General features: G+C 37.2%; 1 protein-coding gene across 4 annotated transcripts in view; it reads left to right on the forward strand.

Moving 5' to 3' along the window:
• Positions 1–1,724: 1,724 nt before the first annotated feature.
• ARFGEF1 (ARF guanine nucleotide exchange factor 1) overlaps positions 1,725–27,600 on the forward strand; it is a 140,622-nt gene continuing 114,746 nt past the window's right edge. Inside the window, exon 1 of one of the 4 annotated variants that reach the window (XM_077876676.1) lies at positions 1,725–2,393. In XM_077876676.1, coding sequence (XP_077732802.1) covers positions 2,270–2,393 — 124 coding nt within the window. In that variant the 5' untranslated portion in view covers positions 1,725–2,269. The remainder of the gene's footprint in view (positions 2,394–27,600) is intronic. The other 3 variants (XM_077876677.1, XM_077876678.1, XM_077876679.1) reach the window with 3 other exon arrangements.

Raw genomic sequence — 27,600 nt, forward strand, 5'->3', positions numbered from 1 at the left:
GATTACAGATTGTGATATGTGGTACGCAGGAGACTGGGCTCTTTCAGCTCAGAAATATGTCTGTATGAATGCCAAATGTTTTGTTTAGGACAGAGCTAGCTGCTAAACATAACTGAAGAATTTACTTTGCTCATGTAAAGCCCAAAACAAATATTCCTGATGGATGGATGGCTCTCCTCCAAGTGGTAATTCAGGGACTCAGGCTCCTTCTAATTTGTGTTCTGCCATCTTCAGCATGTGGCCACAGAAGGGAAACAGCATGTAAGATTGATTGTGAAATTATTATTATTTTTTTTAATGAGCTAAATCTAGATGGTTATACATAATTGCAAGGGAGGCTGGAGAACATAATGTATCTCTGCACTGAGGAAGAAGAGTAAATAGATTTGGGGATTAGCACCTTCAACAGTCCATGGCACAATACTGGCATAATGGAGAAGCAAAGATAAATTAGAAATGGAGCTTGTTTTAAAAAATCTTATAATCTTTGGGTGTACCTAGAAATCAGTATTATGTCTGATTTTAGTATATTGAATCTCCAACCCCCAGGAATCTAGAAATAGTCTTTAAGATGGAATCAATGAATTTGTGTATCTATTTCTCAGAACAACAGTTTTATTATTATTATTATTATTTTAAAACACCACAGTTTTAAAAAAATAATCTTTTTGTCCATTTTAATTCAGGGTCCCCTTCAAGGTTTCCCTTTTTATTTCCCATGGTTTTTAGCCTGTCTCAAATCTTGCCACTTCACAGCTTCTCCATTCGTAGGTTTGGATGATTGCATTAGGACAAGTCCCTAGTCAAGGCAATGGAACGGGTCAGAAGTGAGAGATACTCTAATGTAGCTTTGAACTTGTAGACGTGCACCTAAATCACCATGTAAATCCTTCGCATATATTTTATGGTATTCTTTATAACTGCATGCTCCGAATTAAACACTGTAGAAGTTTTAATTATTCTTTGGTACCAAAGCACACACATGGTCACATGTCTGTGGTAATCTGTATTTAAAGCTCTTCTATTCTTAACCTGGTTTTCATGTCCTGACTGCATCTTAGTATTAAAAGCACAGACACACGGAGCTCTGAGGCACTCCGTCAAATCAGAAACGTTTACCTGTTGGCTTAACTTTAGACTCCATTCAGGAGGGATCTGAAATCTATAGAGTTTAACCGAGGACTCTGACAGAGATTTTTTTTTTTTTTTTTTTAAAGTGAAACATGCCTGAATCCATGGCAAATTGGTTCTAGTTTACTCTTGCTAAGAGAGACTCCTCCTTGAGGTGGTCGGAGGTCGGAGGGCACGAGCCTGGACAGCAGTTTCGCACATCGGGTAAGGAAATTTAGCGCGGCAGGTGGAAACCCTGAGCTGCTGAGAATGGGCGATGCGGCTGCCTCCGTGACCCCCGGAGCAGAAAGGACTGCACTTCCACTCATGGGATCTTCAGGAAGTCGGAGAAGTGGAGGCAGCGTAGCCTGGAGTCCTTGCCACCTCGCGGAAGTCAGGGTGCCCGGGGTCTTCCGCCCTGAGGTGCGCGGAGCCGCCGGGAGGTGCCCGGCGCCGCAGGACGCCCGCCACGCCCCACGCCGCCCTGCAGGCGAACGCAGGAGGCGGCGAGGCCCCGCCGGGCCACCGTAGCGCTGCGGCTCGGGCCTCTCCTCCCGCACCGCCCTCCGCCCCCAGCCTCCCCGCGCCGCGGCAGCTCTGGGCAGGCAGCGCCGCCGCCGCCGCCGCTTCCTCCTCTGCAGCCGTTCGGCCGCTGCGTGACGCGTCGTTTCCTCCCAACATGGCGGCCGGGGCAGGTCGGCGGTGATGGAGGCCAGTCAGCGGCCGCGGCGGGTGCTAATCCCCACAGTAGCCAGGGCAGCCGTGCTCTCTCCGGGCTTCTGAGCCGCCGCCGCCGCCGCCGCGTCCCTCGGCTCCCGGCAGACGGCCGCCCGGGCTGGGCTCCCTCGCCGCCCCTGGGCCGGAGGGGCGAGTGAGGGGGGGTTGGCCGGGAAGCGACCCCAGACCGGGACGAGCGGAGGTCCGACGGGCGCGGCCCTCTAGGGGCGGCCTCTCAGGGCTGGGGAAGACCCCGGGCCCCTCGCCCGCACCGCGGCTGCTCCCACCTGCCGTCCCTTCCTGATCCTGCCGCTGCCCTCCACGCCTCCTCTCCCCCACTTCCACCCCCTCTCTTTTCTCTCTCCTCTTCCTCCCGCTCCTCCTCCCCTCCAGCCGCTGGGAGCCGCGGGTCGGACGAGCCGCCGCCTCCTTCTCTGCGTCCATGTATGAGGGGAAGAAGACGAAGAACATGTTCCTGACCCGGGCCCTGGAGAAGATTTTGGCCGACAAGGAAGTGAAGAAGGCGCATCACTCCCAGCTGCGCAAAGCGTGTGAGGTGGCGTTAGGTGAGCTGGGAGGAGGCCCGGGGAAGTGGTGGGGGGGCGGGGGGGGGCGCGGCACCCGCCCCGGGAGGTGGGGTCGTCTGGGGCTGCGGCAGGCCGGCGCCGCCGACCTCAGGGAGCCCGCGTGAAGCGCTTTGCTCGGCGGCCGGAGTTGACAGTAACTCGGCTGGATGCGGGGCAGAGACCGGGTGGAGGCGGAAAGGGCAGTTAGCTAGGCTTGGAACCGACTTGAGAGTAGGAGAGGATTTTGCTGGTGGACCGTGCGGTGCGGACAGGCTATCCCCCCTTTGTGATGAGCGGAAGAGGAGCTGTTGTTTATTAGCTTGGAAATTGAGGTGGAGCTGATTTGTTAAGATGGGGCGTGGGAAGGGTTCCGTATCGTAATTTCGATAACTTTGTGGTTCCGGCGTGGTACTTTGGGAAGATAGGCCGAAGTTGTTCCCTTGTTGACAGTCTTGAGGAGGAGTCTGCAAGAGGTGTACAGTCCATCCTGACATCTCTCTGCCTCCGCCACAGGAAAAACAGTGATGTTGTATGTGACTGGGCTGACCTGGAAGAAGACGACCAGAGAGAGGTTAAGGGGTGGGGGTGGCGATATAAAAGCGAGGAAGGAAGGGAAGGACCTTTAAATATGCTGGCTCTAGTGACAAGGAAGGGAGGGGTTTGAAATGGGGAAAATGAAAAAGACAATGACACCCACCAGCCACATGTCTGGACAGTGGCAGCTGCTCTCAAGCTTGAATTCTGATTTATAGTTCAGAGAGGAGATGTAGCGTACCGAAGCCTATAGCAGAGTAAATCCAAACAATACCTGTAGTGAGAACAGGCAGATGAGGAATTGTTAAAGGGGGAACACTGATCTATTGCATCCGTCAAAGATGAAATCTTTTAAGGAAAGACCAGGACATTTAACACAAAGAGGAATTCCTAATGCTTCTGTTTTAATTTTATAGCACTGGAAATAGACTATATCAAATTAACAAGAAAATGAAGCTTGTTAAACGGGCTTTGGGGAAAAAGTGTTCTTGAATGGAGTAAAATCCAAAATAGCTTAAATGCGTGCTGAAGTAAAAGGTGAAGACAGGAAAGGCCTTTTAATTATTAAAGTAGACTACTTTTTAATCTGCTACAATAAGCTGTACTGTTTTTCTTTCTTTTTTTTTTTTTTTTTAGGTATTTTAAGGTAATGATTTGAAAGATACTACTGAAAAAATTTCATTAAAATATTTTTGAATCTTTGGTGTAGTGGGTTTAAGTTTAGTTATTTGGCCCTTCATGGATCAGCAGTTCATCTTTTTTATTCTTGTAGTTAATGGAAGACTGTTCTAGGTGGATGAGAAGACATTGTATAGTGATAAAAATTGAGTTTATATCTAGATACTAAAGGAGTAATTGTTACATTGGGGTGGGATGAGGGAAGAAATGATTTTTAGAGTTTTTAAAAGAATTATGTCTAGGTTTATAATAACTTGCAGGCTAAGGAACTTAAGAGATTCAGACTAAAGTTTTAGTTTGAGACCAGATTTTCCATGCTAATTACATTTTTAATATATTATAGATATTAGACTGACAAGATAGTGTTTTGTATACATATTTTTTTTCCTCCAAAATGCCAGTATAAGTTGAGTGTGTTTTAATAGAGAGTTCAGTGGAAGGAAAATCTGGGATCCTGGGATTAAATCCCAGTTCTGTTACAGTGCAGTATAGTCAAGGCTTTGGGCCTTCGTTTCTTCCTTCCTTGTAAAATTAGGATAGTGAACTTTATTATTGTACCGTTATATCCTCTCTAATGTTGCATGAACGTGAACGCACCGTTGTGTTAACTTGTGCACTGAGTATTCCTCCCCCTTTTGATTGCCGTCTTCAGAGATTGAGGGCTTATGGCTTGATCCTTGCTGTATCTAGATGTAGGAGCTACTGGGTAGTGTGTGTGCTAGCTATATGAGGAATCGTCTATTGCAGATTTTGCTGGTTTTACCTTTTTGCATGCCTTTTCCATTTAGTTAGGAGAAGCTTATTATAAGGGATGTGACTACCCAGGCAGGGGCTAGGCAATGCAATACTTTATAAAAGATGTATAAGGTTTTTTCTCACATTTTATAAAAATTGCATCTAGTTTTCATGCAAAATCTCATTGAGCAATCTCAAGGTAGTTAATCCCTGATGAACTTTGTCTCTTCTTCTAGTCATCTATCTAAATTATTGCCACTCATAAATTGATAGGGATAACCCCTTTCATTTTTAAAGAAAGTAATGTTTTTGTTTTGTTTTTTGTTTAGAAAGTAATGTTTTACAGTGAGTTGGTGTCTTCAAATATATATTGTCCCTGGAAACTATTATAAATCTCCTCTCTGCTCTTGGTTATTGAGAATCCAGACCCACTTTGGTCTCTTGATAATCTCTGTGGCCATCAAGCAGGATGGGAAGGTAAACTGGAATGGACTGGTTTGGTCATCTCAGATCTAGATTAGGTTATGAGTGGGTAGGACTTGTATGATGGAAGTATAGAAGCTAGTGCTATAATCCTTATAAATATACTTTCTAAATAACCTTTCTGACTACACCTGCCAGCATTCTTCCTCCTTCCCACCCCCAGATATTTATGGAGCACTACAGAGGAGCTGGAGGAAGATGGACAATTAACAGGAAAGTATATAGTATGTCAGACTTTCAATCCTTTTGTGTTTTAAAGTTACTGGCAGATGAGATTTCAGAAAACTGGTATTCAAAATTCAGTTACCTTTTAACAGTGGCCAGTTACAGTTTTTCTGTAAATAAATCATAGTTCACCACATATTCTTAATAAAATGTTTTTTGTTTTTGTTTTTTTGTTAAAGCTTTTAGCAAACCTTATCAAGATTAGGGGAGATTTTACTTTATTAAAACAAAATACGTTCCCAAAGATCGTACAAAAAGGAAATTACATTTTATTTTCACAAAAAGAAAAGTAAGGAAAACTTTAAAGGGTATGCAGATTATTTAAAATTTTTGTCAAATTATCTTACATTTCAGACTTTATTTTAAATAATGATTTAAAAAAAATATTCTCATCTGTATTGTTATAATCAGTGTGAAGTCCATAGGCCCAAGAACAGCTCCAGGTTGCCCTCTCTTGGTACCTGCCCGGCTACAGCTCTCTGCAGCTAAGAGTAAACTCTTCCAGGCTGCCCTAGCTTAGCTTGATCCATTCCTGCTCTCTAGAATCCTGAATTAAAAATAGTCTGGCCATCTGCTGGCAGATGAGACAACAGCTGAGCTATTTTTAGTTTCAAAGAATTTAGGATTGTTGCAGGATCGGACTTGAAGGTAGCATTGTTTGTCTCACGGGAGGGTACATTTGGGCCATATTCCAATGTGGCCTCTAAGTTTCAGGAGTTTCTTTGATTTTAGAGCAGTGACTAGTTAAGCTTCCGCTTCTAACAGATATCAATGAAGATACTCTACAAATGTTAGGATGAACTAGTTCAAGGTTAGAAGCTGGCACTGTTATGGAATAGAAGTGAAAAAGGTTGCCACAAGAAGGTTTTAGAGGCAAGGGAGGCATGCAGGGGCCATCATAAGGGTGAGATCCCTTGAGATATGGGAGAATGATGGAGAAAAAGAGGACTTGTGAGGGAAGTAATTTTTATATTAGACAACATACGAATTTGTGTTGTTTATCATATCCTAAAGTGATCCTACTGATTTAGTTCTTTTAATAGTCTGTTACCCAAAATTATAGTTATCCCCAGAAATACAAATATAATATTTAGTCTAAAAATTTACAGCACTTCTTTCTGTACCTCCAATCCTGCCCTTATTTTGGTTAGCAGTGTTGCAAAAAGGGATATATAGGTGGAGAGGAATTACTTGCGTGCTGTTTACCCTAATTTTATGCTACTTTTGGTAATATCAATTTTTGTTACTCTTCACCTTTTAAGGAAAAAAGTGATTCATTCCCAAATTATATCCCCCAGTGTCCCTTTTAATTGTAATTTAAATCAATTAGCAAGTCTCCTTTTAAACCTTTTAAACCTTCCTTGATATTTAAGGTATAAGGTGTTTTCAGTAAGTCAGGCTGACAGAATTTTTGCTATAGCTAGGATAAAAGAGTAATGAATCAAATGATTGATGAAAAGATTCTATTAAATTTGAGTGAAAAAATACATTTGGGTTTCAGTGTATATTCTTTCCATTGTGGAGATTTACAATGCACATTAACATAGTTGAGATTCTGAAAAGTCCTCTAAGAAAGATATCTGCTCTATTTGCTTATTGAAGTTTTTCTTATTTGACCCTTTTCAGTGTCTTTTAACACTTCTGTGAAACATTGTTCCTTGGAATTTATTTTGGGACCCTATTCAAGGGAAAGAAAAGCCCTAATTACTGATAACATAGAGATACAATAGACACAGTAGCCCTAAGTATAGATGAGACTATTCTTCAGAATAGTCATTGTGTTTTGGGAAGCAGCTCTGTTGACAGGTAGGAAGAAGAAAGTCAGAAATAAGGAGCAGTTGGGAAGAGTGGTATCCCATCATAGGACTGTTTGCTTACTAGCTCTCTCTGTTTCCCATCCCATCCTATGGAAAGCAACTAGTTGTCTCTCCTGATAATATTTAACTTGTAGAGAAACGTCTGTGTGGTAATTGTTTTTTCAAAGCAGAATAAAAATATATTGTGAATAGGAAATAATCTGGGGGAATATTTGTCATATTCCTTACAAAGTGGAGGAGGAGATATTTGAAAAGGGAAAAAATACATGAAAAGATTGTCACCATTCAAATTTAGGTGTGTTCTTCATCTAGATATTGATTGAGCTAGCCAGATAATTGTGTGCCAGATACTGTTCCAGTGCTGGGCATACAGTGCTGAACCAAACATGCTTTCATGGAACTTACTTGCTAGTTCATGGAGGCTAACAGTAAAAAACAAATAAACGTGGATTGTTGGATTGTTATTTGCTGAAGCAGTGGTTTAGAAGGGTAAAGGGAGAATGACCCAGGAGTGCAGTTTTAGATAGGGTTGTCAGTAAAGGCCTTTCTATGAGGTGACATTTCAGCAGAGAAGTGGAAGAAGACAGAGATTTAGCCTTTCAGATACCTGGATGAAACAAAAAGAGGTAACAATAAGACAAGTGTATGCGTGGTACTTTCCAGGAAGAAAGGAGGTTTATGCGGCTGGGGAAGAGTGAGAAGATAGTGGTAGGAGGGGAGAGTGACTTTGGATTTTATTGTGTCTATGATAGAAGCCACCCGGAGAGTTTTGTGTGAGAGAATGATGTAGCAGATTTACATCTTAAAAGGCTCACTTTGGCCTGAGATGGTAGTGATTTAGGCTAGGCTGATGGGGGCAGTGAGAATTGGTTGCTTTTTGGAATATATTTTAAAGGAGTCCATGGGATTTGCTGACGGGTTGCTTGTATGACAACAGTCTTGTACAGAGCTACAGGATTCTTGGAGAGGGCATTCAAAATGATGAGGGAATACCAGGAGAGAAATAGCCTTTGGGAAATAAGTTCTAATAAACATTTTCTTCTAATCCTTTATATGTATATGTAATTTTTTAATGATAGAATTTCCTGATGATAAAATAGGCTACTTTCTAATTAGAAAAGGACACAATTAAAATGATAGGATATTTCCAACTGAGAATGCACAAAACAATTTCAAATTTGAGTTGTTAGGTTTTTTTCAGTGAAGTTTTTTCCTAAGAGAACAAACTTTCACATAGTTAATAAACAACTGGCCTAATCCCATTTTAGAATAGAATCTTTGCATATTTATTTGTTTATTATTATTATTTCTTAGATTTATTTATTTATGTATTCATGATAGACATAGAGAGAGAGAGAGAGAGGCAGAGACACAGGCAGAGGGAGAAGCAGGCTCCATGCCAGGAGCCTGACGCGGGACTTGATCCCGGGACTCCAGGATCGTGCCCTGGACCAAAGGCAGATTTAAATTAGTTGAGGATCTCCAGATGAAATCATTTTGGATTTAGGGTGTGTCTAAATCCAGTGACTGTTGTTCTTATAAGTGGAGGAAGGGACGGGGAGATACATGAAGAAGGCCATGTGAAAATGAAGGTAGAAATTGGAGTTATACTGCCGTAAATAAGCCAAGGAACGCCTGTAGTCACCAGAAGCTAGGAAGAGGCAAGAAAGATTCTTCCTTGGAGCCTTCAGAGATACTGTAGTTCAAATATCTGAGCTCCAGAACTGTGAGTGCAAATTTCTCTTGCTTTAAGCCACCAAGTTTGTTAATGCAGCCCTAGAAAACGAGTGAAAGTTCCCTTTCCTAACTTTTCAGACCCAGTTTGATTTGAGTTGCATTTATAGAGTATACCATATATGTGTTTAAAGCAGTCAAATGCAGTCTTTGGCTGATTTCTGTTTCAAAAATCTAGAAGACAATTATTCTGAGGCTTCAGTGTGTGTGTCTCTTGAAAAAGTTCTTTATAAAAGGGTCCTGGGACCAAGTATTTAAAAGGTTAGTATTCTTTTAGTATTTCTGTTTTGCTTAAATTTAGACTTGATATAACTACATTGGCCTATATATAGTCTTGTTATTTTCTCATCCAGGAAAGATTGTGAAAAAAATCTATAAAATATTTCATATCACATTATTACCTCTGGCAGTATCTTTAGAAAAATTCACGTGGGGCAGTTGATATTTTTCTCACAAGTTTGAATCACTTAATCAGCTGTTAAATAATTTTATCTATCTAGAACCTTGCTAAGAAATGAAATAATAAAAATATAAGCTGACAGTAAGTATCATGTCTTCACTTCCAGGTATTCAGAGGAGAGTCCAAATGTCTTTACGCTGCCTGTTTATTTTTAATTATATATAAGTCCAATGAATTTGGCAGTTTATCCTTCTTTATTTGTTGTAAATAAAACCGTTTCTTCAAACCACTTTCAAAAGTAAAACTGGGGAAAAATCATTTGTGACACTGCTAAGTGAAGATAGCCATTGCTAACCTTAAAAAAGAAATTTGTTGATGTATAATGTACATAATATAAAATCTGCCCTTTTTTGAAAAAATTTATTTCATCTTGACACCCTGTATGAGGCTCAAACTCACCCAAGATCAAGAGTCAAATGCTCTTCTGACTGAGCCAACTGCATGCCCAAAGTCTGCCCATTTTAATTGTAATGATTTTTATTAAATTCATTGAGTTGTACAGCCATACCATAATCTAGTTTCAGAACACTTCCTTTACCTCAGTAAGATCCCAGTGCCAGTTTATAGCTAATCCCTGGTGTCACCCCCAGTTCTAGGTATTCACAAATATATTTTCTGTGTCTAGATTTGCCTTTTTTGTATATTTCTTGTAAGTATCATCATACATATATAGTCTTTTGTGTCTGGCTTCTTTCACTCAGCATGTTTTTGAGGTTCATTCATGTTGTAGCATGTATCACTGTTTCATTTCTTTTTATTAATGAATCGTATTCCAGAGTGTAGATGCACCACATTTTGTTTATTCACCAGTTGATGGACATTTGGGTTGAATGAATAATGCTGCTGTGAATATTTGTGTGTAGGTCTTTATGTGGACCTAAATTTTTCTTTTGTATAGTTACTACCTAGGAGAGGAATTGCTGTGTCATATGATAAACCTTTGTTTAACTTTTTAAGAAACTAAGCTTTTTTCCAAAGTGGCTGTACCCTTTTATATCCTCATCAGCAGTGTAGGAGGGTTTTTCATATATCCTTGCCAGCCAAAAATTATTACTGTCTTTTTTTTTATTTTAGCTGTCTTAGTTGACATGAAATTATTTCTTTGAAACACTATTAACTTTTTGAAGTGTTTTTTCTAGACCTTATTCTGACAACACATACCACAAACACACATACGTACACATACACTCACAGATGTATTCTTCAAAAATTGAGCTCATTAATTTTGTAAGGCAATAGTAAGAAGGAAAAGAAATAGCTTATATTTATTGTTTACTGTATGCCAAGTTCTGTGCCTATTACTTTATTGTCTTTATCTCAGTTCGTCCTCCAAACAACCCTATGTGTTTAGGTGCTATGATTATCTGCAGTTTGCAAAAGAAGAAACTGAGGTTTAGAGCCTATGTTTGCAGAATTAGAATATGAATGAGTCTTTTTGGCCCTAATGTGGTGCACCCCTCCTGCACCCTTACTCATAAAACTTTTTTTTTTACAATTAACACATTACAAATAAGGAAAGAAGGACTTCTATGAAAACAAAGCTACTCTTAAGAAAGAGAAGGGGAGGAGATGCCTGGGTGGCTTAGCAGTTTAGCTCCTGCCTTCGGCCCAGGACATGATCCTGGAGTCCCAGGATCGAGTCCCACATCGGGCTCCCTGCATGGGGCCTGTTTCTAACTCTGCCTCTCTCTCTCTGTGTCTCTCATGAATAAATTAATAAAATCTTAAAAAAAAAGAAGGGGCAAAATACGTAACAACTATCTCACAACAGTACAGAGAAATAACTGCTTTCTATATTTCAGTGACTCTCAAGGCTCTTTACACACTATATGTTAATAATAGCATCGTTGAGTCTGTCATACAAAAAATCATTTTATTTGGTGTTTTGCTTAAGTCAGCCAGATTTATATGTATTTCTGTATATATAATATTTTAAACAAAATTTTAAACTAAGATTTTAATACTTTAAGCCATTTGGAAAACTCACCTGTTCTGTGACACTCTTAAAGATTCTGGTGGGGATCCCTGGGTGGCGCAGCGGTTTGGCACCTGCCTTTGGCCCAGGGCGCGATCCTGGAGACCCGGGATCGAATCCCACGTCAGGCTCCCGGTGCATGGAGCCTGCTTCTCCCTCTGCCTGTGTCTCTGCCTCTCTGTCTCTCTCTCTGTGTGACTATCATGAATAAATAAATAAAATCTTTAAAAAAAAAAAAAAAAAGGATTCTGGTGATCTTTTATGGTACCTGAGTTCCTCATCTTTTAAAAATATTCTTACTTTTTATCTTAATATTTTGTAGCATTTTCAAATCGTTTTAAAAATTGAAATAAAAACAAAATCTTATTAAAATGTTATAGGAAGTAAGACTTTATTACCTAAAAATAACTGGTTGTATATATCTCATTGTCTTCATAAGCATAAAATTATTGTGGGGTACCTGGATAGCTCAGTTGGTTAAGTGTCCACCTCTTGATTTTGGCTCAGGTCGTGATGTCAGGGATCTTGTCAAATCCAGCTCTGTGAGGTTCTGCGTTCAGCAGGAGTCTGTTTGAGATTCTCCCTCTCCCTGCCCACCCCCCCCGCCGTGTGCGCATGCTTTCTCTCTAAAATAAGTAAATAAAACTTAAGTAAATATAGTTATTGTGTAATTGTCATAATTTTCAGTTGTATGATCTCATCATTTCATATGCATTTTCTATATATGTATTTTGTCTTCCTACCAAGAATTTTAATAATGTTTTAAAGTATGTTTTTAGTTTAGGAACATTCACTTTTAAATTTTGCTGTACAAATGTTTCTTATATATATATTTGTGTGTATATATATTTATTAATCCCTGCAAAATTTATTGTTATGTATGCAGAATTATTTACATTAAACACTAAGGTTGAGTTCGCTGGGTGAGAGTATGGTCATTTATGGCTCTTGTTCCTCAGGTAGAATTGTCATAAATGTACTCTTACTTGTACTGGGTGCAAGTATATAGCTGACTACTGAGGAAAATAAGACCGGAATATTCATTCTCTTTAGGTTGATTGATTTTTGACTTATTTTTATGTAACCATTGCTTTTCATATTTCTTTTGCAATTTTTTTTCCTGTTCTAAAAGTAGAAAATAAAGACCTAAAACTCCCCTTTATAAATCAGGATATGTATACTTTTGTTTTCTATAGATTTTTACTTTTTTGGTGCTTATTTTCTTGAATTTATTAGGATATAGTTGGAGGTATTTAATAGGTTCATTTTCTCCCTGTGAATTGATAGGTGGTAAAAAAGTTACAAAGTTAGAAAGCATTTTATTACTTCCTATGCTATTGATCATTCTCATTTTTATTAGCATAGTACCTAACACGGTATCTGATGGGGTTGATTAGTCCTCGTTGCCTCCTATTTATTTTTTTTATAATGTTGCTTGAATTTTCCCCCAAATTGTACTTTTTGTTCTTTAATGTTTACTTTTAGCATTTTATTAATGTAATGGTAAAGTCAGCCTTTCTTTCATTTTATTTTTATATGTAAGATAAAAAGTGTTATAGTTGGAAAGAAGTTGATTATTTTATGTATTTTGTTGGGTTTCTGCTTTATTCCGAGTTTTAATTCTTACATAGTAATTGAGAGTGTGTTCAATGAATTCACAAGCCAAAGGTTATTTGTAATTTCTAATGTGCTTGTATGTTTAGAAATGAAAATGGAACCACAGTTTAATAGTGAATAGAAATAAAATGTAGTATATGTTGATACCAGTTAATAATTAAATTAACAATACTTAACAATTAAACTTTTAAAATATGTATCAGTGCCCAAAGTAGGTATTTTATTATGATTAGAGAACAGAGGTTTTAGAGTGGATACTTTACAACTATTTTGCTACAAGACACACGGACAGAAATTAAACTTAACAGAAGGTATTTGTTTTTATAAAGCAGTGATGAATCTCTATGCTTGTATATATGACGCGAAAGCTATTCTCTCTGTTCTCACCCCAACCCCATTTCTGTGGCTGTTGGAGAGGACTCTTGAATGGCAAATTAGGAAGAAAGGTACTTTTTTTGGTTAATATACACACTTCTTCACTTAAAAAGTCAACAAATAGGCCAAAGTATGGTATCTTAAACTTATTTATGTGATTATGTGTTTATATATTTGTTGAGTTATATTCCATTGGAAATAGTTAAAACAAGTATTTCTTCAGTTTAGTTAAAACAAGTATTTCTTCAGTTTATAATTTTCTTTTACATTTCAAAAAGCATATTGGATTAATATTCCAAAATCTGATTTCCCTATAAAAAAAGGCATTCAAATTATCCTTACAATTATTTTTGTTTGGTTGGTTTCTCTTGGTTTGAATGAAAAATGTCTTTAGGTGGATGCCAGGGTGACTCAGTGGTTGAGTGTCTGCCTTTGGCTCAGGGCGTGATCCCAGTCCTTGGATAAAGTCCTGCATCTGGCTCCCTGTGAGGAGCCTGCTTCTCCCTCTGCCTATGTCTGTCTCTGCCTCTCTCTGTGTCTCTCATGAATAAATAAAATCTTTAAAAAAATGTTTTTAGGAAAGATTAGCCTTTTTCTGGTTTATTACAAAACTAAAATAATATGAATATTTACTGAGCAATTTTAAATTATATTTAAAATTGAGTATCCCTTGAATTTTCTTTTTTTAAAGTTTCCCTAAATGGTTTCTACAAATTTGGTCTCATCAAATACCACTTATAAAAAATATAAACAAATAAATGACAGTGAGGACTGACTCATCAATCAGATAACCATTTCAGGCACTATGCTAATTTAAATTGAGAATTGACTGACGGAATAAGATGTGGTAAAATGTCTTTGAAAATGCTCATTGAAGTTTTCTGTCTTTAACATTTATTAAAATTATGTGGTCTTTGCCTAATAGCAAATAAGGAGCTTTGATTGCCACTCATGCATGCCTAATGCTATTCTGTGTAATTAAGATCTCTTATTAGTTTGCATGACTAAAATTTCTTAATGTAAACTTTTTGTTGATCCATTAATGTCCCCAAATATTTTGTCTAGGATAGTCACTGTTAATAATTTGGCTTTCTGGGAGATGTATAAGAAAATAAAAATATCTTTGAGTTTGGAAATTAAATGTCAAGCCTGTTTGCTTTTCCTCAGTTTTCCATGTTTGTTTTTTAAACTTTTATCCTGAAGTTTTCACTTAAAAAAGTTATCACAATATTTCAGTTCCTTTTTTTGCAACCACTCCTTTTATGTTTATTTCCTACCTGATCCTTCTTATCTCTCTTCCTCTTTTCAAACCTCAGAACCTGTGAGCATCGACATATTAATCCACTCTTGATTAATAAAGACATATTTTATTTTTTATTTATTTATTTTTAAAGATTGTATTTATTATTCATTAGAGACACAGAGAGAGAGGCAGAGACACAGGCAGAGGGAGAAGCAGGCTCCATGCAGGGAGCCTGATGTGGGACTCGATCCCAGGACTCCAGGATCACACCTCGAGCCAAAGGCAGATGCTCAACCGCTGAGCCACCCAGGCGTCCCAATAAAGACATATTTTAAAGCAATTGAGACAATTTAAAAATCATCAGAAAGTAACCACGCACCTGGTAGTATCTCTTGATATGATCTCCCAAATGACCACTAATTTGTGGAAATGAAAGAAGGTTCATTCCATTGTGGAAAACCAGATTAATGGCAGTCCGTTACTAGGTCTGGGAGGAATGAGAAGAAGGTAAGATAGTGAGAGATATCCTAGGTATCTAACAAAGCTGTTTAACATAGGGATAATTCTTTTTTCCTCAATGAAAAAATGATTAATTTGAAATTGCAAACAAAGTAATAACCAGAAATGTATTGAAATGGTTGCCCTAAAGAAACACCTGTGCATACGAACTGCCATATTCTAGGAAGAAAAAAACACAATGTAAAGAGATTCTTATAAGTCTCAATCTACAGATATTATTTAAAATTAGGGGTAAAAAAAATCCCATAAATATCTAGGCAGAGAAAATAAACTTCCAACGAAGGAATTGTAAGTTTAAGATTGCAAGGGAGAATTTTACCCTAGGTAAACTTAAGTAATAGGAATTTGCTGAAAATCATAGAACAGCAACAGCAACTCTGCTAATAAAGTCAAATATACTGTTTCATTATTTTTTTAAATCTATGCCTTAACGTGCTCCTCTGTCTTTTTTTCCTTGTTCCTTAATTTCCTCTCCTTTTCCTGTCTCTTTCATCTATATCCACTCTTTTCTCTCATTCCCTGTATTTCAAATAGTATTTTTCTTCTTTTTATTTCAATAACTTCTAAAAATTGTTAGAAAATAATCAGACATGTTGTGAAGATATCTGTACAAATTTATCCATCATTGTGCTCTCTATAATTATTAAAAGTTCAAACTAAGTTGTCAGCAATATGGGATTGTTTAAATAAATAATGGTATTTGGAATACTACAAAGCACTGAATAGTGACATGCTGGAAATATATTCATTTATATGGGAAGATCAGGCTTCATCACTCATTAGTTTATGGTAAGAAAGTTTTGTTTTTCAGTTAATGCCATCATGCTCTTTCTTGTTTTGATTACTCAAAATGGAGAAGGAATAACTGATCTCAAACAGACTTTTGGCTAGGAACTACTTATAATTTATGTCTCTGGTAATCTAGTGAATATCATATAAGAATTAAAAAGTCTTTCTTAGAAAAGTCCATTGGTTACTGTATCTTTGAAAACACAAAGGAAGCCTTAGTTTTCACCTCAGATAAACCCTAAGCTACGAAAAATTTACAGGTTTTAGAAGATCTCCTTTCCATGTAGGGTATCCATTGTAGCCTTCTAATAAATACATTTAGTAAAGGTATGAAAATTGATTGAATAGAGGTTTCTTGATATTTATAAAGGTCTATTAGTGGTATAAACTTCGTCTTGCAAATTCTTAGGTCTACATCTATGTCTACTAGAGTATTGGAAGGAAAAGGCCTCCCAGAGCAGTGCCCACCTTGCCCTCTAGGTGTGTTCTGCTTCAGCACGGCCTCCGGCCTGCTAGTCTTGGATGCTTGACCCAGCTCAGCACTCAGGGCAACTTACAACTCTGCCTGGTCCTGGGCCATGAGGTCAGGGAGGGGCTGCTCATGGTCTAGGCAGACCTCCCTTTAGTTCTTAGAGGACAGAAGGTGTGACCTGTGTGCCAATTACCTTCCATTCAGTCCTGTGGATGACTGGGGTGGGAAGTTGTAAATAAATGCCCTGTGGCATTTGTTGTCAGTTCTCAACAAAACAAAATAAAACCAGTACAAGTGGGCCTGGGCAGCTTAAACCACTGTTGTTCAAGAATTAACTATACAGGGATGCCTGGGTGGCTCAGCAGTTGAGCATCTGCCTTTAGCTCAGGGAGTGAACCAGCAGTTCCAGGATCTAGTCCCACATCGGGCTCCCTGCATGGAGCCTGCTTCTCCCTCTGCCTATGTCTCTGCCTCGCTCTCTCTGTCTCTCATGAATAAATAAATAAAACCTTTTTCATAAAAGAACTATACAGGGGTCCCTGGGCGGCTCAGTTGGTTGGGTGTCTGCCTTCAGCTCACGTTGTGATCTCAGGGTCCTGGGATCAAGCCCCTTGTCCCGCTCCCTGCTGAGCAGGGAGCCTGCTTCTTCCTCTCCTTCTGCTGTCTCCCCTCTTGTGCTCTCACTATCTGTCAAATAAAATCTTAAAAAAAAAAAATCCACTATACATAGAATCTGTCATTTATGAAGTATTTTCCTGCATATTCCAGTTGAGTCACAAAATAATACTTTGCATTGCTGATGTTTTTTAGTCTCTTTCAGTGAGCCAAAATTTGTGTTCGTTCTATTGTGTAATGTGATTACAGCTTGTTTAGTTTTGAGATGATGAACTTCTGTGTTCCTTCCCTTCCTTACCCATTGGTAAATTTCTCCTCAGTCTTACTCTCATATTATAGCAACTCAGTATTTATTTGCATGTATAATTATCTCTTTTAAAATGCAGGTAATCTTTGGGAATATTAAACATATTAGTTACTCATTTGTTGGTGCTGTCCTTAGATTTCTGGAGAATGCTTTCTTGGCTTCACCATCAACCTGAGTTTTGCCCATTGAGAGAATGAGAGATTTGACTGAAAAAGGAGAGAGAAAATGGATTAATTTTGGGACATGAGACATTACAGAACTGGAACAGGCCTGAAACAAGCTCCTTTACAGAACCTAAGGATAGCAAGATGTGGATAAGAAAGAATAGATGGAAAGGTGCAGAATGGTGAAGTGAGAAAGTATTAAAAACAAGCTTTACTTTACAGCACATAGGAACAGTGTATACTATTTGAAATATGTCAGTACTTTTAAAATTTTGATGGTGATAGTTTCTTTTGTATGTTTGGGGGATAATGCCAATTATTAGCTATTTTCTGTTAAAGAGACAGGTGGATTTTGCCTCTGTGGTTATTTGGGACAACCTAATGTTTTGTATTTTAAATTTTGTCACTGTGAACTGTTGATTTTGCCACATGGTTAAAAGCCAGGTGCATTAATAAACATTTATTGAACACCTTCAGTGTGTCTTATAATTTTATTAGATACTGTAGATGCTGGAGATCATGTATGCTCTTGCCTTCAAGTGGCTTTTAGTGTTCTTGGGGGAAATAGATTGCAATAAACAGATGTTATAGGTGATACACAGGTGCTATTGTAGACGTATATAAAATTGATGGAAATCTAAAGAAAGAATTGATCAGTTCTTTCCAAGAGTAGTGGTTGTGTGGGAGCATGGATCAGGTATAGCTTTATAGTAGAATCTTAGACCCCACGCTTGCAAGATCACCAGATGACTGTACTGTGGAAGAACGTTACAGACAGAATGAGTTGCTTGAGTATAGATGTGTGAACTAGTATGGCTATCCCTTGGCAGATGCAAGAAGTTCAGTGTGACTGACTAGGGTGTAGTTTGATAGAGTGGATAAAGAGAGAAAGGAGTCTGGGTAGACAACAGGGGCCATGCTAAGGAGTTTAGACCTTTTCTTATATAGATGGTAGAGTGCCAAACAAAGGAGTGAGATGATGGTGTTGCAGTTCAAAAAGATCACTGTTGGCATTTTGAAAACTAAATTGCTAGGGTTCAGAATTGTAGGCAGTAAGACCATTATATATATATTTTTTAAATTTTATTTTATTTAAATTCAATAAACATATAATGCATTATTAGTTTCAGAGGTAGATTTCCAGTGATTCATCAATGTGTGTAATACCCAGTGCTCATGACATCATGTCCTCCTCAATGCCCATCACCCAGTTACCCCATCCCCCCCCACCCCCAGCAACCCTTACTTTGTTTCCTATAGTTAAGAGTCTCTTATGGTTTATCTCCTTCTCTGATTTTGTCTTATTTTATTTTTCCCTCCTTTCCCCGATAATTCTCTTTTGTTTCTTAAATTTCACATATGAGTGAAATCATACGATTGTCTTTCTTTAACTTATTTTGCTCAGCATAATACCCTTTAGTTTCATTCGCATGATTGCAAATGGTAAGATTTCATTTTTTGATGGCTGAATGATATTCCATTGTGTGTGTGTGTGTGTGTGTGTGTATATATATATATATATACACACACACACCACATCTTTTTTATCCATTCATCTGTTGATGGATATCTGACCTCTTTCCATAGTTTGGCTCTTGTGGACATTGCTGCTATAAATATTGAGGTGCTGATGCCCCTTCAACTCACTATGTTTGTATCCTTTGGATAAATACCTAGTAGTACAGTTTCTGGGTCATCGGGTAGCTCTGTTTTTAACTTTTTGAGGAAACGCCATCATATTTTTTTCAGAGTGGCCGTGTTAGCTTGTATTCCCACCAACAGTATAAGAGGGTTCCCCTTTCTCTGCTTCCTCACCAAATTTGTTATTTTCTGACTTGTTAATTTTCGCCTCTGGTGAGGTGGTAATCTCATAGTGGTTTTGATTTGTATTTGCCTGATGCCAAGTGACGTTGAACATGTTTTCATATGTCTGTTGGCCATTTGTATGTCTTCTTTGGAGAAATGTCTGTTCATGTCTTTTCCCCATTTAGCAAGACCATTATATTAATAACTGTTGGCATAGCCCAGATTTGAAGAATCAGGGGCATCGACTTGAGGCCCCTATGGAGAGCTTAGATCTCAGTAAATCAGCAGGACTTCCTAACTGGGTTTGAGAAATGCGGGAAAGGAAGGCATTTAGGATGATTGAGGTGTCTCTAATGTGATTTTGGGCTCTTGGATCCATTTACCAAGAAAATGACCACATTTAAAAGAAGGAATTGAGGAACAATATGGATTCAGTTATGGTTAAATTGATTTCAAGGCACATGTGGGACATCTAAGTAAAGATGCTTAGTTGACAGTTTATAACATTACAAAAGCTGAGGAGAGAGTTGAGCTATAGATGGAAGTTTAGGTATTAGATCCTTTTGGAGAAAAGGAAACGTATGTTAAATTGCCCAGTAAATTTACTCTCATTTATTTTTTCAAGAAACATTTGTTAAGAACCTGTTTGTTCTAGATTTTATGCTAAGCCTGATAATATAAAGATCTAAAGGATAGCTTTTGCTGTTAAGAAGCAAATTGTGGGAGATGGACACAGAAAATAATTTCAATATAATAAGGTAGGCTGTGGAAATAGAGGACTGTAAAGATCTTTTTTTAAAAAATATTTTATTTATTTATTCACAAGAAACACAGAGAGAAAGAGAGGCAGAGACACAAGCAGGCTCCATGCAGGGAGCCCGATGCAGGACTCAATCCCGGGTCTCCAGGATCACACCCTAGGCCGAAGGCAGCGCCAGACCGCTGAGCCACCTGGGCTGCCTGAGGAGTGTAAATATCTTAGCCTGGAATTGCAGGGGGAGACTTCTTAGAGAAGACAGCTGTTTATTCTAGAAGGATGAATGTGTGTTAGGAAAAAGTGGGTGGGCGAACTATACTTGGGAAGGAAGAGTATCATTAGGTAAGGGATAAGTAGCTGAAAAAACATGAAGTTTGGGAGAGAGTTACCCAGAAGATTGGCATTTTAAGAGTCTTAAGTGTGAGGCAGGAATGGTAGGAGATGAGGCTTGTGGGCAGTATTATAGGTGATGGTGAGCATGGACAGAAAACTAAAAAATAAAGATTTTTATTTGGGAGTGACATAAAACATGTAGCTGAACCAGTCTTAAAAGGTACTTGCCAGGCAAATTTGTGGTGGGGGTAGATTTCCAGGCGTAGGATATAGTTTGAGCAAAAAGCCTAGAAGTGTGAAATGGTAGGTCACTTTGGGGGATTTAGAGTGTTTTTTTAATATTGGAGTGTGGAATGCAAGGAACAATATGCAGAGAGATGGGAGTGGTTGAGAGGGGCCAAATCTTGGATGACCTCGTGCTGAAATTTGTTCTGTCAAAGATCACTCTGGCACTGATGTAGTAGGGCTCAAGAAGAGAGATGAGGAATCAATAGACCTGATGAGAGATAAGAGCCTGACTTAAAGATGTAACAGAAGGAATAGAGAAGCCATGTTCAAGGAATTCCAAATGTTCTCATCCTTGGCTATACACCAAGAGCACCAGTGGAGTGTTTTTAAAACTGTAATCAGCTGTATCACAATACTGGAGATCCTGTTTCACTAAGTCTGGGCATGGGCCTGAGCATCTAATTTTGCTTTTTAATTTTATATTTTACGTTAACATAAGTAAAATTGAGTTTCTGTTCTATGTGTGTGTACAGTTACATGAATTTTAACATGTGAAGGTTTCCACGATTAAGACATCAAATATTTAAAGCACCCCAAAAAACTCTCTTGCTATTTCTTTGTAGTCACAAACTTCTCCCCATTTCTAATCCCTGGCAATCACTGCTCTGTTCTGTGTCACTATAGTTTTGTCTTTTTGAGAATGTCACATATATCAAATCATGTATTATGTAAGCTATGAGTTTGGCTTTTTTCATTCAGCATGCCTTGGAGATCATCCAAGTTGCTGTATGTATTAATAGTCTGTTCCTTTTTATCGCTGGGTGATAGGCCATCATACACATGTACTACAGTTTATCTGTCACCCATTAAAAAAGGACATTTGAGTTGTTTCCAGTTCTTGTTAGTATGACTAGAGCTGCTGTAAACATTCATGTATAGACTTTTATTTGAACATAAGTTTTCATTTCTCCAGGATAGGTACCCAGGAGTGGGACTGCTGGGTCATATGGTAAGTATATGTTTAACTTTATAAGAAACTTCCAAACTGTTTTCCAAAGTGGTTGTACCATTTCACATTTTCATCATCACTGTTGGAGAGTTCCAGTTCCTCCATTTCCTCACCAGCTCTTGTTGGTGTGTATATTTTAACTGTATTTAAACTATTTTAATATGTGTGTAGTGGTATCTTATTGTGGTTCTCATTTCATTTTCTTAATGGCTAATGATGTTGAACATCTTTTCATGTATTTATTTGCCATGTTACATCCTTTTGGTGAGGTGTCTTAAGTCTTTTGCTCATTTTTTAGTTTGGTTATTTGGTTATATGTATAGATTCCATTTATTTAAAACTACATATATATACACACTCACAAGTCCATTGTCAGATATGTGACTTTCAAATAACTTCTGTAGCCTACCTTTTCATTTACTAAACAATGCCTTTCACAAAACAGAAGGTTTTAACAAAACACAATTTGTTAATTTTTTTGAATTTCTCATTGTTCCAACATGGTTTGTAGAAAAACTATCCTTCCTTCATTGCATTGTCTTTGTACCAGTGTCAAAAATCAATTGTCTGTATTTCTTTGGCTCTGTGTCTGGACTCTCTAATCTGTTTATTGGTCTCTGTGTCTGTCCCTTCTTTGTTTTGATTTGTAACTTTAAAGTCTTAAAGTTGGAGATTGTATTTCTTCCCACTTTATTTTTTTTTATCAGAATTATTTTATCTATTCTAGTTATATTGATTTTCCTTGTAAATTTCAGAATCTTTATTTACAGCAAGTTCTGCTGGCGTTGTGATTGGCAGTAAGTTAAATCCATAGATCATTTTGGGGAGAATTGACATCTTTATTATTTTGAGACTTCCAATCCATGAACATGTGTCTCTCCTACTCTTCAGTTCTTTGATTTCTCTCATGTTTTGCTAGGTTTACACTTAAGAATTTCATTTTAGGAGAAGCTATTATAAATAGTATTGTTTTTTAAGTTTTGGTTTCCAGTCATTTGTTGTTAGTATATAGAAATTTGATTTTTGTGTGTTAAAAGTTTGCTAACTACATTTATATGTTCTAAGAGTTTTTCTTTGGATTTCTTGGGATTATTTTTATTTTTATTTATTTATTTGTTTTTACCTGCATAATCATGTCATCTGTGAATAGGAATAATTTTATTCCTTTTCAGTCTGCATGCCTTCTTAATTTCTTTTTCTTGCCTATTGCTCTGGCTGGGACATTCACTGCACAGTTGAATGGAAGCAGTGGTGATAGACATTCTTGCCTTGTTCCATATCTTGGAGGAAAGCATTCAGTTTTTCACCATTAAGTTTGGTGGTAGCTGTAGGTTTTTTGTAGCTACTCTTTTAAAAAAAATTTTATATAATATGTATAATTGTAATCGTAGCATATATATATAATTTTATATCCAGATATTTGCATTTAATATATAATTGCCATTTTTTCCATTCCATTAAATATTCTTCCAAACCATAAATTTTTTCCTACAATAATAAGTATTTATTCTTATGCTCATGGATCTGCAATTCTGGATTAGGCTTAGTTGACCAATTCTGCTTTAGGCTGCAGGGGTACTGGGCTGACTCTATACCACATGTTCCTGATTCCTCCTTGTATTTTTTTGTTTGTTTTTTAATTCCTGTTGTAGCTAATATACAGTATTAGTTTCAGGTGTACAGTGTAGTCAGTCAGCAATTCTGTACATTACTCAGGGCTGATCATGATAAGTGTACTTTTAATTCCCTCTACTTACTTCACCCATCCCCACCCACCTCCACTCTGGTAACCATTTGGTTTGTCCTTATTTTCTTTGTTCATTTGTTTTGTTTTTAAAATTTCACATATGATAGAAATCATTTGGTATTTGTCTTTCTTTGAGTTCTTTCACTTAGCATTATACTCTCTGTATACATCCATATTGCTTAAAATGACAAGATTTCATTCCTTTTTATGGCCTAATAGTATTCTGTTGTGTTGATATATCTACATCTTTATCCATTCATCTATCCATGGGCAGTTGGGTTGCTTCCATAATTAGTCTATTGTAAATAGTGCTGCAGTAAATATAGAGGTGCATATGTCTTTTCCAATTGGTGTTTTTGTATTCTTTGTGTAAATATTCAGTAGTGGAATTACTGGGTAATGGATTATATGGTATTTATATTTTTAGTTTTTGAGGAACTTCCATATTGTTTTCCACGGTGGCTGTACCAGTTTGCATTCCTATCAACAGTGCATGAGGTTTCCTTTTTCTCCACATCTTTGTCTACGCTTGTTTCTTGTGTTTTTGATTTTAGCCATTCTGACAAGTGTAAGGGGGATTATCTCATTGTGGTTTTGATTTGCATTTCCCTGATGATTTGTGAAGTTGAACATCTTTTCATGTATCTCTTGACCATCTGGTATGTCTTTGGAGAAATGTCCATGTTTTCTGCCCCTTTTAACTGGATTATTTGGGGGTTTTTTGTGTGTTACATAATTTCCTTGTATTTTTTGGATACTAATAGCCCTTTATTGGATAGTCATTTGCAAATATCTTTTCCCATTCTGTAGGTTGTCTTTTTATTTTCTTAGTTCCTTTGCTGCAAAGAAATTTTTATTTTGATGTAGTCCCAGTAGTTTGTTTGCTTTTGTTTCCCTTGCCTTAGGAGATTAGTTTAGAAAAATGTTGCTACAGCCAATGTCAGCGAAATTATCATCTGTGTTCTCTTCTAGGATTTTTATGGATTTTATGTCTCGTAGGTCTTTACTCCATTTTGAGTTCATTTTTGTGTATGGTGAAAGAAACTGGTCCAGTTTTCCCCAACTCCATTTGTTGAAGTGACTGTCTTTTTGCCATTGGCTATTCTTGCCTCCCTTGCTGAACGTTAATTGGCCATGTAATCATGAGTTTATTTCTGGGTTCTGTTCTGTTTCATTGATCTATGTGTCTGTCTTTGTGCCAGTACAATAATATTTTGATGACTACAGCTTTATAATACATCTTAAATTCTGGGATTGTAATACCTCCAATTATGTTCTTCTTTTTCAAGATTACTTTGGCTACTTGGAATCTTTTATGGTTCCATAAATATTAGATGATTATGTGTCTTAGTTCTGTGAAAAATGCTATTAGTATTTTGATAGAGATGGCATTAAGTGTGTAGATTGCTTTCAGTAGTATGGACATTTTTAACAATGTTCTAATCTATGAGCATGGAATATTTTTCCATTTGTGTCATCTTCAGTTTCTTTTATCAGTGTTTTATAGTTTTCAGAGTACATGTCTTTCCCTCTTTGGTTAAGCTTATTCCTAAATATTTTATTTTTGGTACAATTATAAGTGGGATTATTTTAATTTCATTTCTGCTATTTCATTATCAGTGTACAGAAATGTAACAGATTTCTGTATATTGATTTTTGTATTCTGTGACCTTACTGAATTCATTGATCAGTTGTAATAGTTTTCTGGTGGAATCTTTTGGGGTTTCTATACTTGGTACTATGTCACCTGCAAATAGTGGAAGTTTTATTTTTTCCTTACCAATTTGGATGCCTTTTATTTCTTTTTCTTGTCTGATTGCTGTGGCTAGGACTGTCAGTACTATTTTGAATAACAGTGGTAAGAGTTTGTCTTGTTCCTGACTTTAGGAGAAAAGCTTTCAGTTTTTCACCATTAAGTATGATGTTAAATGTGGGTTTTTCATATATGGTCTTTAGTATGTTGAGGAATGTTCCCTCTAAACCTACTTGGTTGAGGGTTTTAAGCATGAATGGATTTGTATTTTGTCACATACTTTTTGTTCATCTGTCGAAAGGATCATATGGTTTTTGTCCATCCTTTTGTTGATGTGATGTATCAATAGATTTGTAAATACTGAACCACCCTTGCATCCCAGGAATAAATCTCACTTGATCATGGTGAATGATTTTTTTAAATGTATTATTGTTGGATTTTGGTGTATAATATTTTGTTGAGAATTTTTACATTTGTGTTCATCAGCTATGACCATCTATAGGTTTTTTTTGTTTTGTTTTGTTTTTTGTACTATCTAACTGGTTTTGGTATCAGGGTAATGCTGGCTTCATCTGATGAGTTTGGATGCTTTCCTTCCTCTTCTATTTTTTGGAATAATTTGAAAAGAACAGATACTAACTCTTCTTTAAATGTTTGTTAGAACTTACCTGTGAGGGTGCCTGGGTGGCTCAGTAAGTTCAGTGTCTGCCTTTGGCTCAGGTTGTGATCTCGGGGTCGAGTTCTGCATCAGGCTCCCTGGAGGGAGCCTGCTTCTCTCTCTGCCTATGTCACTGCCTCTCTGTGTGTCTTTTATGAATGAATAAATAAAATCTAAAAAAATAAAGAACTTACCTGGAAAATGGTCTGGTCCTGGCCTTTTGTTTGTTGGGAGCTTTTTGATTACTGATACAATTTCATGGCTGGTAATCAGTCTGTTCAAATTTTGTATTTATTCTTGTTTCAAGTTTGGAGAGTTATATGTTTCTAGGAATTTATCCATTTATTTCAGGTTGTCCAGTTCGTTGGCATGTAATTTTTCATAATACTCTTTTACATTTCTTTATATTTCTGTGATGTCAGCTGTTATTTCTCCTAGTTCATTTCTGATTTTGTTAATTTGAGTCCTATATTTCTTTTTTTAATGAGTCCGTTTTATTTTCTCTTCTATTTCTTGGTTAACCCATTCATTGTTTAGTACCATGTTATTTAACCTCCATTTATTTGTGTTCCCTTCAGATTTTTTTGTTGTGGTTGATTTCTAGTTTAATAGTGTGGTTGGAAAAGATGCATAATATGACTTCAGTCTTTTGGAATTTGTTGAGACTTGTTTTGTGTCCTAACGTGATCGATTCTGGAGAATGTTCCATGTGCACTTGAAAAGAATGTGTACTCACTGTTGTTTTTGGGTGGAACCTTCTGAATATATCTACTAGATACAACTGGTCCAACATGTCTTTCAAAGCCACTCTTTCCTTGTTGAATTTCTTTTTGGGTGATCCATTGATGTAAGTGGGGTGTTAAAGTCCCCCACCCCTCAATTGCCATATTACTATCAATTACTTCTTTATGTTTGTTATTAGCTGCTTTATGTGTATTTAGGTGCTCCCATATTGGGTGTGTAAATACTTAAAAATAGTTATACTCCTTTCTTGTTAGATTGTTACATTTGTGATTATATAGTGTCCTATTTTGTCTCCTGTTAAAGTTTTTGTTTTAAAGTCTATTTTGTCTGATATAAATATTAGTACCTTGGCTTTCTTTTTACTGATATAATATTAATACTTTGCCTTTCTTTTTACTTTCATTTATTGATAAATGCTATTCCATCCCTTCACTTTCAGTCTGCATGTATCTTTAGATCTGAAATGAGTCTTGTGGGCCTCATATAGATGGGTCCTGCCCCCTTTTTTTTTTTTTTTAAGATTTATAATTTATTTATTAGACACACAGAACGCAAGCAGGGGGAGTGGCAGGCAGAAGGAGAGGGAGAAGCAGACTCCCTGCTCAGCAGGGAGCCTAATGCAGGTCATGACCTGAGCCGAAGGCAGACATTTAATCAAATGAGCACCCAGGCACCCGAAGTCTGCTTTTTTACCCAGTGTGTTAGCCTATATCTTTTGATTGAAGCATTTAATAATTATATTCAAAGTAATTATTGATAGATATGTCCTTACTGCTATTTTGTTACTTGTTTTATGGTTGTTTTTGTAGTTCTTTGTTCCTTCTCTTGTTCTCTCACAGTTTGCTGGCTTTCTTTAGTGATATACTTGGATTACTGTCTCTTTTTTTGCATATGTGTTACTGGTTTTTGATTTGTGGTTGCATTAAGTTTGTATATAACATCTTATGCATATAGCAGTCTATTTTAAGTTTATGGTTGCTTAAGTTTGAATACATTCTAAAAGCACTAGATTCTAATTTTTTCCCCTACCTCATGTTCTAGGTGTATGGTATCATCATACTTTAAATCTTTTAATTTTGTGAAGCCCTTTAATGCTTTTTATAGATAAACTTAATTTTACTGCTTTTGTGTTTTCTTTTTTCTTTTCTTTTCTTTTTTTTTTTTTTTTTTTTTTTACTCCTACTTGTGGTCTTTCCACTTAGAGTCTCCTTTAACATTTCTTGTAGGGCTGGTTTAGTGGTTTAACTTTTGTTTTTCTGGGACACTGTCTCTTCTATTCTAAATAATAGCTTTGCTGAGTAGAATATTTTTGGCTGCACATTTTTTTTTCTTTTAGCACGTTGAGTATATCATGACACTCCCTTTTGGCCTACAAGTTTCTGCTGAAAAATCAGCTGAAAGCCTATAGGATTCTCTTTGTATGTAACTTT

Source organism: Canis aureus, chromosome 28, assembly GCF_053574225.1.
Source record: "Canis aureus isolate CA01 chromosome 28, VMU_Caureus_v.1.0, whole genome shotgun sequence".
Lineage (NCBI taxonomy): Eukaryota > Metazoa > Chordata > Mammalia > Carnivora > Canidae > Canis > Canis aureus.